Source organism: Ursus maritimus, unplaced genomic scaffold (assembly GCF_017311325.1).
Source record: "Ursus maritimus isolate PB19 unplaced genomic scaffold, ASM1731132v1 scaffold_32, whole genome shotgun sequence".
Taxonomy (NCBI): Eukaryota; Metazoa; Chordata; class Mammalia; order Carnivora; family Ursidae; genus Ursus; species Ursus maritimus.
In genome coordinates this window covers 11656124-11670380 of record NW_024425786.1, presented here as the reverse complement: position 1 = coordinate 11670380, position 14257 = coordinate 11656124, and the positions used below count along the sequence as shown (strand labels likewise).

The 14257-nt window shown below is 58.2% G+C and overlaps 1 protein-coding gene across 2 annotated transcripts; it reads left to right on the top strand.

Annotated features, from left to right (window-relative positions):
• Nucleotides 1-247: 247 nt before the first annotated feature.
• On the top strand, nt 248-10118 carry ARHGEF19 (Rho guanine nucleotide exchange factor 19). Of its 2 annotated transcripts, XM_040645831.1 has the most exons (15): nt 253-787; nt 1201-1482; nt 1629-1737; nt 1815-1891; nt 2168-2430; nt 3202-3362; nt 3491-3643; nt 3920-4049; nt 4206-4280; nt 4441-4530; nt 4692-4852; nt 6823-6981; nt 7293-7372; nt 9008-9112; nt 9528-10118. In XM_040645831.1, exons 1-15 carry the CDS (start codon nt 373-375, stop codon nt 9683-9685), a joined length of 2418 nt encoding a protein of 805 aa, XP_040501765.1. In that variant the 5' UTR covers nt 253-372; the 3' UTR covers nt 9686-10118. The 2 variants fall into 2 exon arrangements, with proteins under 2 accessions (XP_040501766.1, XP_040501765.1); XM_040645832.1 differs by lacking the exon at nt 3491-3643 and having other exon boundaries at nt 248-787.
• The last annotated feature ends 4139 nt before the right edge of the window (nt 10119-14257 follow it).

Here is a 14257-nt window from a genome sequence, read left to right as displayed (position 1 = left end):
AAAAGCACAGACTCAGAAGCTAGACTGCCTGGGTTTGAGTCCTGACTCCCCCATATGCCAAATAACCTGTGCCTCACCTTACCTCACCTATAAAATGGAGATAAAAACAGCATCAACTCAGGGTTCTGAAGATTACATGAAATAATATATATAAAGCATCTGGCCTGCCATTCAGTAAGTGCCAAATAAGTATTAGCTGTAACTAAGCAATTAGGTGTGGTGTGCTTGTGCAGATGTGTGTGCACGTTTGTACACCAGCGTTTGTCCGGGCCTCCGAGGCAAAGGTGGCTTGCTGGCCAGCCCTGCTGTTCTGTGTCTGCCTTTCATGCCTTTTCCCCTGCAGGCTCAGGTGGGTGGCAGAGCAAAGGAGGAATGGACTGTGGGCCACCTGCCACCCTCCAGTCCCACCTGGCTGGGCCGCGTGGCACTGCCCGCCGCCCCATAGCTGTGTGCCAGCAGGAGAGTCTGTCCTTTGCAGAGTTGCCCACCCTGCAGCCCCCAAGTCCTGTGTGTCTGGATCTCTTCCCTGTTGCCCCAGAGGGGCTTCGGGCTCCTGGCAGCCGCTGGTCCCTGGGGACCCCTGCTCCTCTCCAAGGGCTGCTATGGCCACCATCCCCGGAAGTCCCAGACACCGAGATCTCCACCAGTGGGGGGATGCGGCCCAGCAGGGCTGGCAGCTGGCCACACTGTCCTAGTGCCCAGCCCCCAGCTCTGGAGGGACCCTGGAGTCCCCAGCACCCACAGCCACAGCGTCGGGCCAGTCACGGCTCAGAGAAGAAGTCGGCCTGTGAGTCACTCTGGGTGAGGGGGTGGTGGCCCAGTGGGGCAGATAGGGGAGAAGTTGGGTGGCTCTTTTAAGACTCTTAAGTCCCAGAGTTCCCCAAACAGGCAGGACAAGTGGTAGATTTTAGTGATAAGAGAACTGGAGCTCAGGGACGACAAGTGACTTGTTGGAGGTTGCACAGCAAATGAGTGGCTGTCCTGGCCTCCTTGGCCCTTTGCCCACTGCAATCAGGCACTGTGCTCTCTCTACTACCCCTCTTGTCGATTGCATTTTGGACGGCGGGGTGGGGGTGGGGCAGATTCTGGCAAAAACATTGACCTCTCCCTCAGATGCTCAGGGCCACAGGGTAGCACCAGGGAGGAGTGGAGAGAACCCCAATGGATGCCAGCCTGTGCTCTCACCCCACTTCCCTGTAGGGCGCAAGATGCGGGTATATCAGCGTGAAGAGCTCCCTGGCAGCCCTGAAGCCCACACTGTCTTCCTGGAGCACGGCCAGGCAGCAGAGCAGGCCCTGAGCACTGAGGAGCCTAGGACACTGGAGCTGTCTGGACCCTCCCGTGTAGGCCTGGAGGGGCCTGAACGGAGGCGCTTCTCAGCCTCTGAGTTGATGACCCGTCTGCACACTTCCCTGCGCCTGGGGCGGAATTCAGCAGCCCGGGTGCTGACCCCAGGGTCAGGCACTGGTGCAGCTCGGGAAGGTACCAGCTTCTCCCCTGGGCCCTAAGAGCAGGCCAGGAGCCAGAGGCACCATGGGGCACAGCCCACACCTGAGACTGGGTGCTGGGCAGCTGGAGTGTGGCACCCATTCTTGGAGCCACCCACCCTCAGCTCTCTCCCTCTCCAGGAAAAGCACCTGGAAGGGAGTCGCGCAGCGTCGAGATGAGGGTGGACGGTTTGGCGATGCCAGTCCCTGTTGACCCGAGCAGGGGCCATAGCTGCTGGCCCGAGCCCAGGTACCATCTCCCACTCCGCGCTCCGTCCGAGGAGGGGGTGCAGGCAAAGAAGGGCCCTGACACTGTCCCTTTCCTAGGCTGGACACGCAGGAAGAGCTGGCTCTGGGTTCCAGGAGCGCCAGCGAGCGGCGCCAGTCACGGTTTCTCCTTAACAGTACGTGGGAGGAAGGGGCTGGGGTCTGGGGGTTTGGCGAGTTGAGAGGGGGAGAGAGAACTGAATCTCAGTAGCAAGCACAGTGGCTAGCCCGCCGTGGGGGCGCAAGCAGTGTTCTGGAAGGCGTGAGTGAGTGAGTGAACGAGTTCCCGGTGTCCCGCTCCCCGAACCGTCCGAAAGGCTGGCCGAGCGAGGCAGGATCTCGGGGAGCCGGGCAGGAGCCGGACCGGGCAGGCGGGCGCCCCACGGCCCTCCCCCGCCCCTCTCCCCGCCCAGCGGTCCTCTACCAGGAATACAGCGACGTGGCCAGCGCCCGCGAACTGCGGCGGCAGCAGCGCGAGGAGGAGGGCCCGGGGGACGAGGCGGAGGGCGCGGAGGAGGGGCCCGGGCCGCCGCGCGCCAACCTCTCCCCGAGCAGCTCCTTCCGCGCGCAGCGCTCGGCGCGAGGCTCCACCTTCTCGCTGTGGCAGGACATCCCCGACGTGCGCGGCAGCGGCGTCCTGGCCACGCTGAGCCTGCGCGACTGCAAACTGCAGGAGGTGGGCGCCGGGAGCCGGCGGGGCGGGGCCGGCGGGGCTGCCAGCTGGGGAGGTGGCCCTGGGGCCCGCGGGGGCGGGGTCGCAGACGGGGCGGGGCCAGGAGGATGGGGTCCCCCGACTGAGCGGGGGTCCCGGGCCCTGGGTTACCGGGCCAGTGGGACTGCACACCGCTGGAGGTGGGTGTGGGACCCAGCGGGGAAAGCGGGGCCACAAGAGGGCGGGGCCGGCGGGACCGTCCATGCGAAAGGTGGGTGCAAGGACCTGACAAAGTGGGACCGGCTGCTAGCGGGGACCGGAGCAGTGCAGCAGAAGGCGAGAGCCGCGGCGGGACCGAGGGGTGGGGCCAGGGGCGGGGCCAACAAGGCCAGCAGAGGGGCGGAGTCAGGCTGGGCCAGCCCAGGGGGGCGGCGAAAGCAAGGACCTCTGGATGGAAAACGCCTGGTGGGCGAAGGACAGAGCGGGGCTCGGCGCGGGGGCGGGGCTAAATGAAGCGCTCCCCGCTCGAGGGGCAGGCCTGATGGGTGGAGCTAGGGGCTCAGTCAAGGTCTTCAGTTGAGTTTGAACAATTGCGCGCGGCAAGAGGTGGTCCCCTTCACGCTCCAGGCACCAGGTCATCGGAGGTGGGGCGTCTAAGGAGGTGGCGTCCAGGGCTTGGACAGCAGGGGGAGGGGGAAAGGCATGGCGGGGTCGGGAGGTCGGGTGGTAAGTGATGTCACAGTGTCCGGGGTGGGCTGGTCCGGCCCTTTCAACCCCGCCTCCACCCTCACTCAGGCCAAGTTTGAGCTGATCACGTCCGAAGCCTCATACATCCACAGCCTGTCGGTGGCCGTGGGCCACTTCTTAGGATCTGCTGAGCTGAGCGAATGTCTGGGAGTGCAGGACAAGCAGTGGCTGTTCTCCAAACTGCCCGAGGTCAAGAGCACCAGCGAGAGGTGAGGGAGTAGTCTGGTCAGGTGTGTGTTTGGGGGGGGGGGTACCAGGAGAAAGCCTGTGATTGGCTGGGCTCCAGGTCTGGGGTCTCTCCTTGGCCCTGACCTCGACCCCTCGCTGGACCCCTCAGGTTCCTGCAGGACCTGGAGCAGCGGCTAGAGGCAGATGTCCTGCGTTTCAGCGTGTGTGACATTGTGTTGCACCACTGTCCAGCCTTCCGCCGAGTGTACCTGCCCTACGTCACCAACCAGGCCTACCAGGAGCGCACCTACCAGCGCCTGCTGTAGGGCTGGAGGCTCTGAAGGGGGGCGGGGAGGATAAAGGGAGTCTTAAGTGGGAGCGGGTATGGAGGACTGGGCGAGGAGGGGTGACCTAGGAGGGGAGTGGTTCCTGAACAGGGCTGTCTGACCAGGATCAGGTTAGACCCAACCCCAAGGGGCAGGAAGGATGTGCGGAGAAGGCACCTGAAAAAACAAGAGGGTGGCTGGGGTCATGCGTCCTGGCAGTTCATAGTCTCCATGAGCCCCTCTGTGACCCCGGGCCCCTTCCCATCCTCCAGCCTGGAGAACCCCAAGTTCCCTGGCATCCTGGCTCGCCTGGAGGAGTCTCCCGTATGCCAACGTCTGCCCCTCACCTCCTTCCTTATCTTGCCGTTCCAGAGAATCACCCGCCTCAAGATGCTGGTGGAGGTACCTGGAGGGCACCGGGCCACAGTGAGGGCTGTGCGGGTGGGGGTGGGGCATGATGGTGCTGTGCCTTCCACAGTCCCTCTGGGGTAACCATGGGTGAGCAGGGTTATGGGTGGAGGTCCCGGCCTGCCTCACTGCACCGACCCCACCCTCCAGAACATCCTGAAGAGGACAGCACAGGGGTCTGAAGACGAAGACATGGCCACCAAAGCCTTCAATGCACTCAAGGAGGTGAGCTCAGCTCCCCCCTCCGCCCCCCTAGATCCCCGGTATATCTCTAAATGAGCCCCAGCCATCAGAGCCTCTGGTCTCCAGGTGGGAGCCTGAGGCTAGGCTCTGGGAGCCGGGGTGGGGGTGGGGGGCACAGGTGACTCTCCCACGGCCTCCCCAGCTGGTGCAGGAGTGCAATGCCAGCGTGCAGTCCATGAAGAGGACAGAGGAGCTTATCCACCTGAGCAAGAAGATCCACTTTGAGGGCAAGGTGCGTGCCTGCAGCTGGCGGGATGGGGTCCGCAAAGGGGCAGCTCTTGTTTCCTCCGGCCAGTTCCTCACTCGCCTCCCCCACCCCTTCCCGTTCTGTGCTTTCTGCCCTGCTGTCCGGGGCCTGACCCGCCCTCCCCCTTGCCTCCTCCATCCTTCCAGATCTTCCCACTGATCTCTCAGGCCCGCTGGCTGGTTCGGCACGGGGAACTGGTGGAGCTGGCCCCACTGCCCGCAGCGCCCCCCGCCAAGCTGAAGCTGTCCAGCAAGGCCGTCTACCTGCATCTCTTCAATGACTGCTTGCTGCTGTCCCGGCGGAAGGAGTGAGTCTGGGCAGGGTGGCGGAAGTAGATTGGAGCCAGGTCCCTTCTTCCCCATCATGAAGCTCACAAACAGTCCATCACGGGGCCTGGGAGCCCCTGTCTGTGCTGCTGGGGCACCCTGAGCCTTGGAGGCTCCCCCAGAAAAGGCAGGTGAAGCAAGGGCAGTTTTCCAGACCGGAGAACCAAGGGCGGAGTGTCCGCACAGGGCTCGATGCAGCTCTGAGCTTAAGCCCCAAGTAGAGCAGAGATGAAGAGCCCAGTCGTGGAGCCCCAGCTCTGTCTGGACTCATTGTGATGATGGCCAGCAGTTACTGAGCGTCTGTGCTGTGCGGGGCGCGCTGCGTGCGTTATTCTCTTTCGCCCTCTCAACATCTCCCTGGAAAGCAGGCTCCCTTGTTAGTCTCAAGATCCTGGATCTAGTAAGTGCAGGAGCCAGGAGGCCAGGTCTGTCTGATGTCCAATCCCAGGCTCTTAACCACGGTGTTACTTATCTCCCATCTGTAGTATAGAGACTACCGTGTACGGAGACTCAGGGTGATAATAATACGTGGAAGGAGCTTAGCACAGTGCCTGGCACGCATGAACACTCGCGTGGTATTAGCTGTGATTATTTTCAGTTTGGATGAAGGAGAGGTCTTTCTGAGTGAGGTAAGCCTTAAGGCTGGATGTGATGAAGAAAGGACTTCTTTGACTATGGGAAGGGTTCATTCCTGGTTCATTCATTCATTCACTAAAGTGTCACTGAACCCCTGTTCTCTTCTGGGCCCTGACGGGTGCCAGGGACATTTCTGCCGACAGGAGCTCTCAGGACAGTGAAGATATATCCTGATCACCACCTGGTCAGGGTTTTGAGGGGAAAGGTGCACTCCTGTAGCATCCCCCTGGCATGAGGTGAGAATCAGGAAAGCTTCAAGGAGGAAGGGACATTTGAGCTGGGTTTTGAAGGATACATAGGAGTTTCCAGCTAGAGAAAGAGTTTGGGAGGATATAGAGAAGTCACAGTAAGGTGTAACAGCAGAGTGTGTTTGGGGCATGATGAAGCCTAATGTGGCTGGATTTGTAGAGGGGAAGGGCAGGAGAAGGAGGTTGGGTTGTTGCAAGTCATAGTACGGAGGGTGGGCTTTCCAAGGGCCATGGGGAGCATGCAGAGTTAAGCAAACGAGTGACATTTTACTCCTGGCTAGTTTGGAGGATGGACTGGAAGGGAAGAGACCAGAAGCTATTACCATTGCCCAGGTGAGAGTAGATGCCCCAAAAGTGGTGGGGGGCCTGTGGGAAGCGGATTCCAGGGACAATAGGGAGTTAGGAGCATGGAGTTGCTGGTGGGATGTGCGGGGAGAAGGAGGGAAGAGGCCGGAATAATGGCTGGGTTTCCACCCGGGCCACTTGATGAAGTCTTTCCCCGGAATGGGGAACAGTGAAGGCGTCTGGTTTGGAGTGGGAGATACTGACTTCTGTTGAGACAGGTGGAGAAGAAGGAATCTGGGGGACCTCCTTGACCCACTCCCCTGCCCATCCTTCCCACAAGTGTTTATTGAACCCAAATGATGGGCCAGGCAGTGTCAAGCCCTGGGACAGAATGGCAAGCGAGAGACAGAGTTTTGCTACTATACCAGTCGGACGACACTAAGCAGCCCAGGGGGCTCATCCGAGGGGCTCCCCACTGGCTCTTTGGAACAGGGACTCGGTGGGGAGCAGTTCAGAGAGAACTTGAAAGCATGCCCAGGGGCAGGGACTAGTTTTTGTCACCTTCCACTGCTATCAGGGAGTCATCGGGAATGGCGCTCCCCATTCCTTGTGGGGACTCTGCTGGCTGTTAGGGAGGTGATGCCCTTCCGCAGCCAAGTTTCCCTGGGGAGGAGCCTGAGGGGCAGCCACCCCCTTCTTCTCATCGGAATCCCCCTGTCCTGAGGCTGGGGTTGGGAGCCCGAGGCTGAGCCAGGCTGACCTCCTCTCCCCCGGTCCTGCAGGCTGGGGAAGTTTGCCGTGTTTGTCCATGCCAGGATGGCCGAGCTCCAGGTCAAGGATCTAAGCCAGAAGCTCCAAGGTATCCCCGGCCACGTGTTCCTGCTTCAGCTCCTCCACCGGCCGCACGCGAAGCACCAGTTCCTGCTGAGGGCCCGGACGGAGTGAGTGCGCCTGGGCGTGGGGGAGAGAGGACCCCCGGGTAGGCACAAGGCCTTGCATGTCTGGCTGCCAGACGGTGGCAGAAGACAGACCTCGGGCGGAGCTGGCATCCCGCGGCTTCTGGGCCTGCTCTGTTCTTGTGCTCAGAGCGGGGCGGGGCCCCGGCTTGGGGACAGACGGGGCTGTTGGGTGAGGCCCTGGGGTGGGTCCTGAGTCTGGACATCATGCCCAATTCTCCCAGCCCGGTCTCACCACTCTGGCCCTGGGAGATTGCACTTTGCGCATTGTGACAACTCAGCCTCCCCCTCCCTAGAAGTGAGAAACAGCGGTGGATCTCAGCCCTGTGCCCCTCCAGCTCCCGGGAGGATAAGGAGGTCTTCAGCGAGGGCCAAGGTAGCAGCCTGCCTCCCCCCACCCGCCTCAAGGCCCACGTCCCCTGGGGCTGGGTCCCTCTTTCCTCTTCCCTTTTCCCCCCATCCTGGTGCCATGTCACGGGCCAGCGGGGAGAGAGATCAGCCGGCCTGGGCCGGTAGGGGCTGCTGCGCAGATCCTTGAGAGAGGCGCAGTATTTACACAGGCCAGGCCAGCCCCCCCACCCCGTGCGCTCACGGGGCACCTGATGGCAAAGCCTTTTGTATCCTCCCATTTCAACCCCACAGAAACCCATTCTACAAGTTAGAAAACAGAGGTTCAGAGAGGTTAAAGTGACTTGTCCAAGTTCACCCATCTGGTAAGCGACAGAGCTGAGACTGGAGCCCAGGTCTGACTCCGCCTTTGCCTCAGTTGCAAAGAGGGCAGGAACCAAAGGGGCCAGGGGGTGGGGGATCAGCTCTGTTGATAGAGAGGCTCCTCTCTGGAGTGTGAGTGAGGCCGGTAAGCCAGAGTGCTGGCCAGTCAGAGAGGGACCCTGTTGTAGTGGATACCAGGCTGCTGTCGAAGGGGTATGAGTAGGGGAGTTAGGGCTGAGCTAGCAAAGGGAAAGGAAGGAAACTTGTTTCTACCCCTACTTGCCTAGCATCAGGCCTGGTGTTAGGGGCTTTTATGTGCATTTAGTTTACTTAATCCTCATGTTAACCCTGCTAGGTTGACTCATTTTTTCATATCTGAGAAAACAGGCTCAGAAATGTTAAGTAACTTGCCCAAGGTCAGACGGCCAGTGGGGAGCAGAGCTGGGATTCAAGCCAGGTCTGGCCCCAGAGTCTGTGGTTTTCCCCATACTGCCAGCCTGCCTACTGTGGAAGAAAGAGCCTAGGGCCTAGATTGAAGCAGGTTCTCTGGCTCGGGCTAAGAGTCCTGTTTGGGCTGTGGGGTGAGCTTCCCACTCCAGAGAGGTGGTCAGGGAAGGCCCCTGAAGGATGAAGAGCGGTGCCATGAAAAGATCTGGGGGGAAGTACTCCTGGAGGGAGGACAGGCAGTGCAAAGGCCCTGAGGCAAGAAGGAGCTCAGAATGTTGGGGGAACAGCAGGGCAGCCAGTGTTGCTGAGCTTCATGAGCAAGGGGCAGGGGGAGAGGAGGAAGAGGGGAAGAGGGGAGGCTAGCAAGGAGGCAATGCCAGACCATGCAGGGCTTTGTAGGCTATGGGGAAGACTTTGGATTTTATTCGGGGGAGTGGGAAGCCCCGGAGGGTTATAACGGGGGGGAGGGGTGGTGATGTAACTTGAATCCCCGTTGAGAAGGATGGATTAGAGGGAGCCCTGGAGTAGTAACAGGGGCATATGAAGGGGTCATTACTGTTTTGTGGGGGCTGCCTGGGAGCAGTTGGACACTGTCCTAGAGGTCAGCATCAAGGTGTTAGACTGAGCCGGGGAGGTGAGAGCCCTGGGAAATAACCCAAGCTGGGAGGGACTGGATTCACCAAGGGCTTGTGTTTAGGGTAAGAGAGGAGAGTGGCCAGGGTGGGCAGAGGGAGACGCAGAGAAAATGAAGCAGCAGCAGCCACCCTCCTACCCCTTTCCTTCCTCCTCCTACCCCTCCCCACCCCCAATCATCCTCCCCTGGGGACTCCCTCACTCTCCCTTGGACTGTCAGACCGCCCCCAGGTTCAGTGTGTCAGGACATACAAGGCTCTGCAGCCGGACGAGCTGACTCTGGAGAAGACTGACATCCTGGCTGTGAGGACCCAAACCAGTGACGGTGAGAGGGGCCTCCTGGGAAGGCTTCCCTAATGGGACCTGGGTGGGCAGGAGGTAGCTAGGTGGCTAAGATATCACAGGGAAAAGTTATGCAAGTGTTGATCAACCACAGCATGCAGGAATCAAGTTAGACAAGAGGAGGAACTTCCCGCTTATAAAGCTGGAGGATTCAGAGTGACTGATGGGGAAGAATGGGAAATACCCTTCTTAGAGGATGTCAGGAAAAACAGGTCAGAAGTTCATCTACAAGACTGCTAGAGGCAGGGTCCTTCCTGGAACTGGGATGCTGGGATGATGTCACCTCTGTCCCAGGGGTGCAGACAAGGCTTGCATCGGGGCCTAGGCATTCCCTGGCAGACCTGGCCCTGGTGTCCCTTCGATGCCACTGATGCTGCTCCTGGCCTGCGCGCCCCTAGGCTGGCTGGAGGGGGTCCGCCTGGCAGATGGTGAAAAGGGGTGGGTGCCCCAGGCCTACGTGGAAGAGATCAGCAGCCTCAGTGCCCGCCTTCGAAACCTCCGAGAGAATAAGCGGATCACAAGTGCCACCAGCAAACTGGGGGAGCCCCCCGCATGATGGGCAGCCATGGTCTGGGACACCAGCTCCGTGCCCAGCTCCTGGACAGGTCTGGAGGGACCTACAGTGTCTCACGCCCCAGGCCACCGCTGTTGTTCCATGGCCTGGCGTCCAGAGTACAGCCTGGCCTCACGCTCCTCCAAGTCCACACTTCAGGGCCGACACCAGTTTCTTCCTCTGGCATAGGGACTGCACAGGTGACCTGTGATATCTGGCAAGGACTGGGGCCTGCTCCCTTCACACTGCCTGACTCTTGGTCCCTCTGGCAGGGACCCAGCTGGGGACAGCTCTGGTGCTGATGGGTGCTGGGACCTATATATATATAGATATATATAGATATAAATAGATATATAGATATATCTGGGGTCTTCTGGCCAGAGCCTGCATGGGCCTGGGGGCTGTGAGTTTTCTGTAAATAAACTCCCATGATGCCTTTGCTTGGAGTCTGTGAGCTGTCTGACGCTGCCCCCACCCCAGCCCTACTTCCTCCAACTAAAGATTAGGAGACCCTCTGGCTGCCTCCCAGTGGGAAGAGTTCACCTCTGAACCAGAGGAGGGGGCAGCAGGGCTGGGGATGAATGACACTGCTTTGGGCTGCAGTTGACAAAATACCAGATTCAACGAGGCTCGGAGAGCGAAGAGACTCCATTGGCTCTTGTGTGTCAGTATCATTGGGCCAAAACCCAGGTGTCGGCAGGCCCGTGCTCTGTCCTGTTTCGGGGATGTGTTCCAGGGGAGAACCGTTCCTTGCCTCTCCCAGCTCCGGTGGCTGCCGGCTTTCCTCGGCTGGTGGCCACGCCACTCAGTCTCTGCCTCCGTGGTCACATTGCCTTCTTCTCTGTGTGTCTGTGTCAGCTCTACCACTGCCTCCCAAGTATAAGGATACGTGGGGTTGCGTTTGGGGTCCGCCCAGATAATCTCTTCATCTCATAGTCCTTAACTTAAAGCCCACCTGAAAAAATCTATCCTCCCTCCCTTGTTTATCATGGAAGGTAACATTTACAAGTTCTAGGGATTAGGATGTGGATATCTTTCAGGGGACCATTTCTCAGCCTACCACAGTTCTCATAACTGAGAAGTGTATGGGCAGGGTGGGCTTCAAGCGAGGCTTGATCCAGGGGCTCCTGTGATGTCGCTGAGAACCCAGCTCTTTTCATTTTTCTTTTCTTTTTTTTTTTTTTAAAGATTTTATTTATTTATTTGACAGAGATAGAGACAGCCAGCGAGAGAAGGAACACAAGCAGGGGGAGTGGGAGAGGAAGAAGCAGGCTCACAGTGGAAGAGCCTGATGTGGGGCTCGATCCCAGATCGCCGGGATCACGCCCTGAGCTGAAGGCAGACGCCTAACCGCTGTGCCACCCAGGCGCCCCTCTTTTCATTTTTCTACTCGGTTGTCCTTGGTATCGTCTTCATCCTAAGGCTTCCAGGGGCTTCTTCATTTGCATCCAATGTAGAAGGAGGGAATTGTCTTTGTCCCAGCATTCCCTGTCAAAGTCTGGGGATGCTTTCTGACTAGACCCGCTTGGGTCACGTGGCTACCCCTGGGCTGATCACAGTGGCCAGGGGGTGGTGTGTGCTGACAGACCTGGCCTAGGTCATGCGCTTTAGCCCTGAAGCCAGGTTGGGGAGTTGTCTTTCTTGGAATCCCATGGATTCCCACGTGGAGTCTGATGGCGGCTGCACAGGAGGGATAGCTGCTGGGGAGGCCAATGTTCATTGAAACCCAAATCACCCAGGAGAGTGGAAGCACCTGGGAATGAGCTTGGAGATGTGAACACACCTGGGGGACCAGAGCTTCCTTCATCCTTCAAAAGGAGGGCATGGGGCAAAGAAAACGTGAGCCGGGTTGGTCCCAGAAGGCGAACATGGACAGCAGGGGAGACACTCAGACCCATGAAGAAGCTCTTGGGAATGGCCGCCTAACCTGAGGTGGTGCAGGGGGGTGGAGCCTGGGGGCAAAGGGGACAGACACGTTTGAATTTGAAGCCTGGTTCAGACGTTTATACCCAAGTGATTTTTTTTAAAAAGATTTTATTTATTTATTTGACAGAGATAGAGGCAGCCAGCGAGAGAGGGAACACAAGCAGGGGGAGTGGGAGAGGAAGAAGCAGGCTCATAGCGGAGGAGCCTGATGTGGGGCTCGATCCCATAACGCCGGGATCACGCCCTGAGCTGAAGGCAGACGCTTAACCGCTGTGCCACCCAGGTGCCCCCCAAGTGATTTTTTTTTAATGAAGTGTTTACTTTAGAATAATTGTAGATTTACAGAAACGTTTCGGAGGCGGGCCAGAGAGTTCCATATGCCGGTTTGCCTGCTGTTAACATCTTCCATCACCATGTACAGTTGTCAAGACGAAGAAACCAACATGGGTACATGACTGTTAACTGAACTCCAGATTTTATTCGGATTTCACCGGTTTTCCCACTAATGTCCTTTTTCTGGTCCAGGAATCTGATCCAGGATCCCACATTGCCTCTTGTTGTCACGTCTCCTTGGTGTCCTCTGGTCAGCAACAGTTTCTGTGTGCCCTCGGTTTCCACGTCCCTGACAATTTTAAAGCGTTCTGGTCAGAAATCTGTTAGACTGTCCCTCCGTTTGGGTTTCTCTGATGTTTTTCTTATGACTGGGCGGAAGTTCTGGGTTTGGGGGAAGAATACCTCAGAGGCCAAGTGCCCTTCTTGTCACATGATCTCAGGAGGCACGTGATGTCCACATGACTTATTATTGGTGACGTTAACCTTGATTACATGGTGAAGCTGGGGTCGGCCAGGCTTTCCCCACTGGGATGTTCACTACCTTCCCTTTCCCGTACTCTGTTCTTTGGAAGCAAGTGGAACCCACACTCGAGGCACACTCCTGCTTCCTGACGGGCGTATCTACCTATGTCCCATTATTTGGGATTCTTCTGTAAGGAGGATTTCTGTTCTTTTTCCCTATTTATGTAATCAGTCCGTTATAAAGGACCTGTGCCTTCATATGTCTTCCCTTTGGGCTATAGTTCAGTACTGAGTTATGTATTTTGTTCGAATCGTTCCAGCTTTGGCCATTGGGAGCTCTTTCCGATCCACTCCTGTGTCTGTTTTTGGTTTTTTTTTTTCAAGATTTTATTTATTTATTTGACAGAGAGAGAGCACAAGCAGGGGGAGCGGCAGGCTCCCCGCTGAGCAAGGAGCCGCTATGGGGCTGATCGCGGGACCCTGGGTTCATGACCTGAGCTGAAGGCAGACATCTTAATGACTGAGCCACCCAGGCGCCCCTCCTGTGTCTGTTTGACATCCCCTTTCCTTTTTGCTTTTTGAGCATGTCCTTACTTGCTGGCGCTGTGAGATGTTCCAGGCTCGCCTTGTGCTTCCCCTGCCTGTGAGCTAGAACCAGTCATTTCTCTAAGGAGCGGAGCTGCTTTGATGGGAGGTGGTGTTCAGAAACCCAGATCTGGGCGCTGGGTGTGCTTGGGGCTATTGTGGTGTCACTGCTTCTAGGCCTTCCCCTTGGGTGGAGGTCGGAAATCTATCTCTCGATCTGTATCACATGATTGTAGGTAAGACACCGAATGGCTCTAAGCCCCTGTTACCACATCAGCAAAATGCGGATGGTGATAGCAATGCCTACTTTGTGCTGCTGTGAAAGAAAGTATTCCGGATCCGGGCGCCCGGCTGGCTCAGTCGGTAAAGTATCTGCCTTCGGCTCAGGTCATGATCCCAGGATCCTGGGATCCAGCCCCGCATTGGGTTCTTTGCTCAGTGGGGAGCCTGCTTCTGCTTCTCCCTCTCCTTCTGCTCCTCCCCACTGCTCATGCTTGCTCTCTCTCTCTCTCAAATAAATAAATAAAATCTTAAAAACAAACAAACACAGTATATAAGGTCGACATAGTGCCTGGCCCATCAGAAGTTGCCAAACATGGTGTCTTTTATTTTTATCGTGTCAGAGCTGCATAGCCAGAGTGTGGGGTCCCCTGGGATGCGGCAAAGCCTCTGTCCCTTGAAGATTTAAGGAACTCAGAAAGTCCAGGGTCAGGATTCCTCCACTGAGTGAAGACTGAAGGGCCTCTCTGCTTCTTTCAGTGCTGGATCTGCACGGGGAGGGCCAAGCTGGCACTAGGCTGGCCAAGCGGAGGAAACCCGCCCCTGGCACATCTGGGTGCTGGCTGACAGCTGAGTCTGCCCAAGGCTGCTGGGGGCCGGGCGGGGGGTGGCTGGCGGCTGCCTTTGGGGCCTTGCTGTCAGGCAGGGAGGCAGGGGCTGCACCACGCGCCACCAGGCCCGCTTCCCTCCTCTGCCACCTCCCCAGGAGGTATACCCAGGCAGGGCATCTCAAGGGAGCCCCTCTCTCAGTGGTACCTGCCTCTCCCTGTTAGGCCTGGCCTGGGTATCCGGCCTTGGCCGCAGACCTAGGCTCCTGCCCCTGCTTGCTGTGGGAGAAGGAGGAAGGTGGGGGTGGGACTGGCAGGACAGGAGATGAGGGCAGGCCTGTCTGGGGCAGGGGTTTTGGCCCCTGAGGCTGTCTGCTCAGCCAGTCTCCGAGCCCCTGTACCTCTGGGAGGCAAACTCAAGGCTTCCTGGAATCCCCTTCCT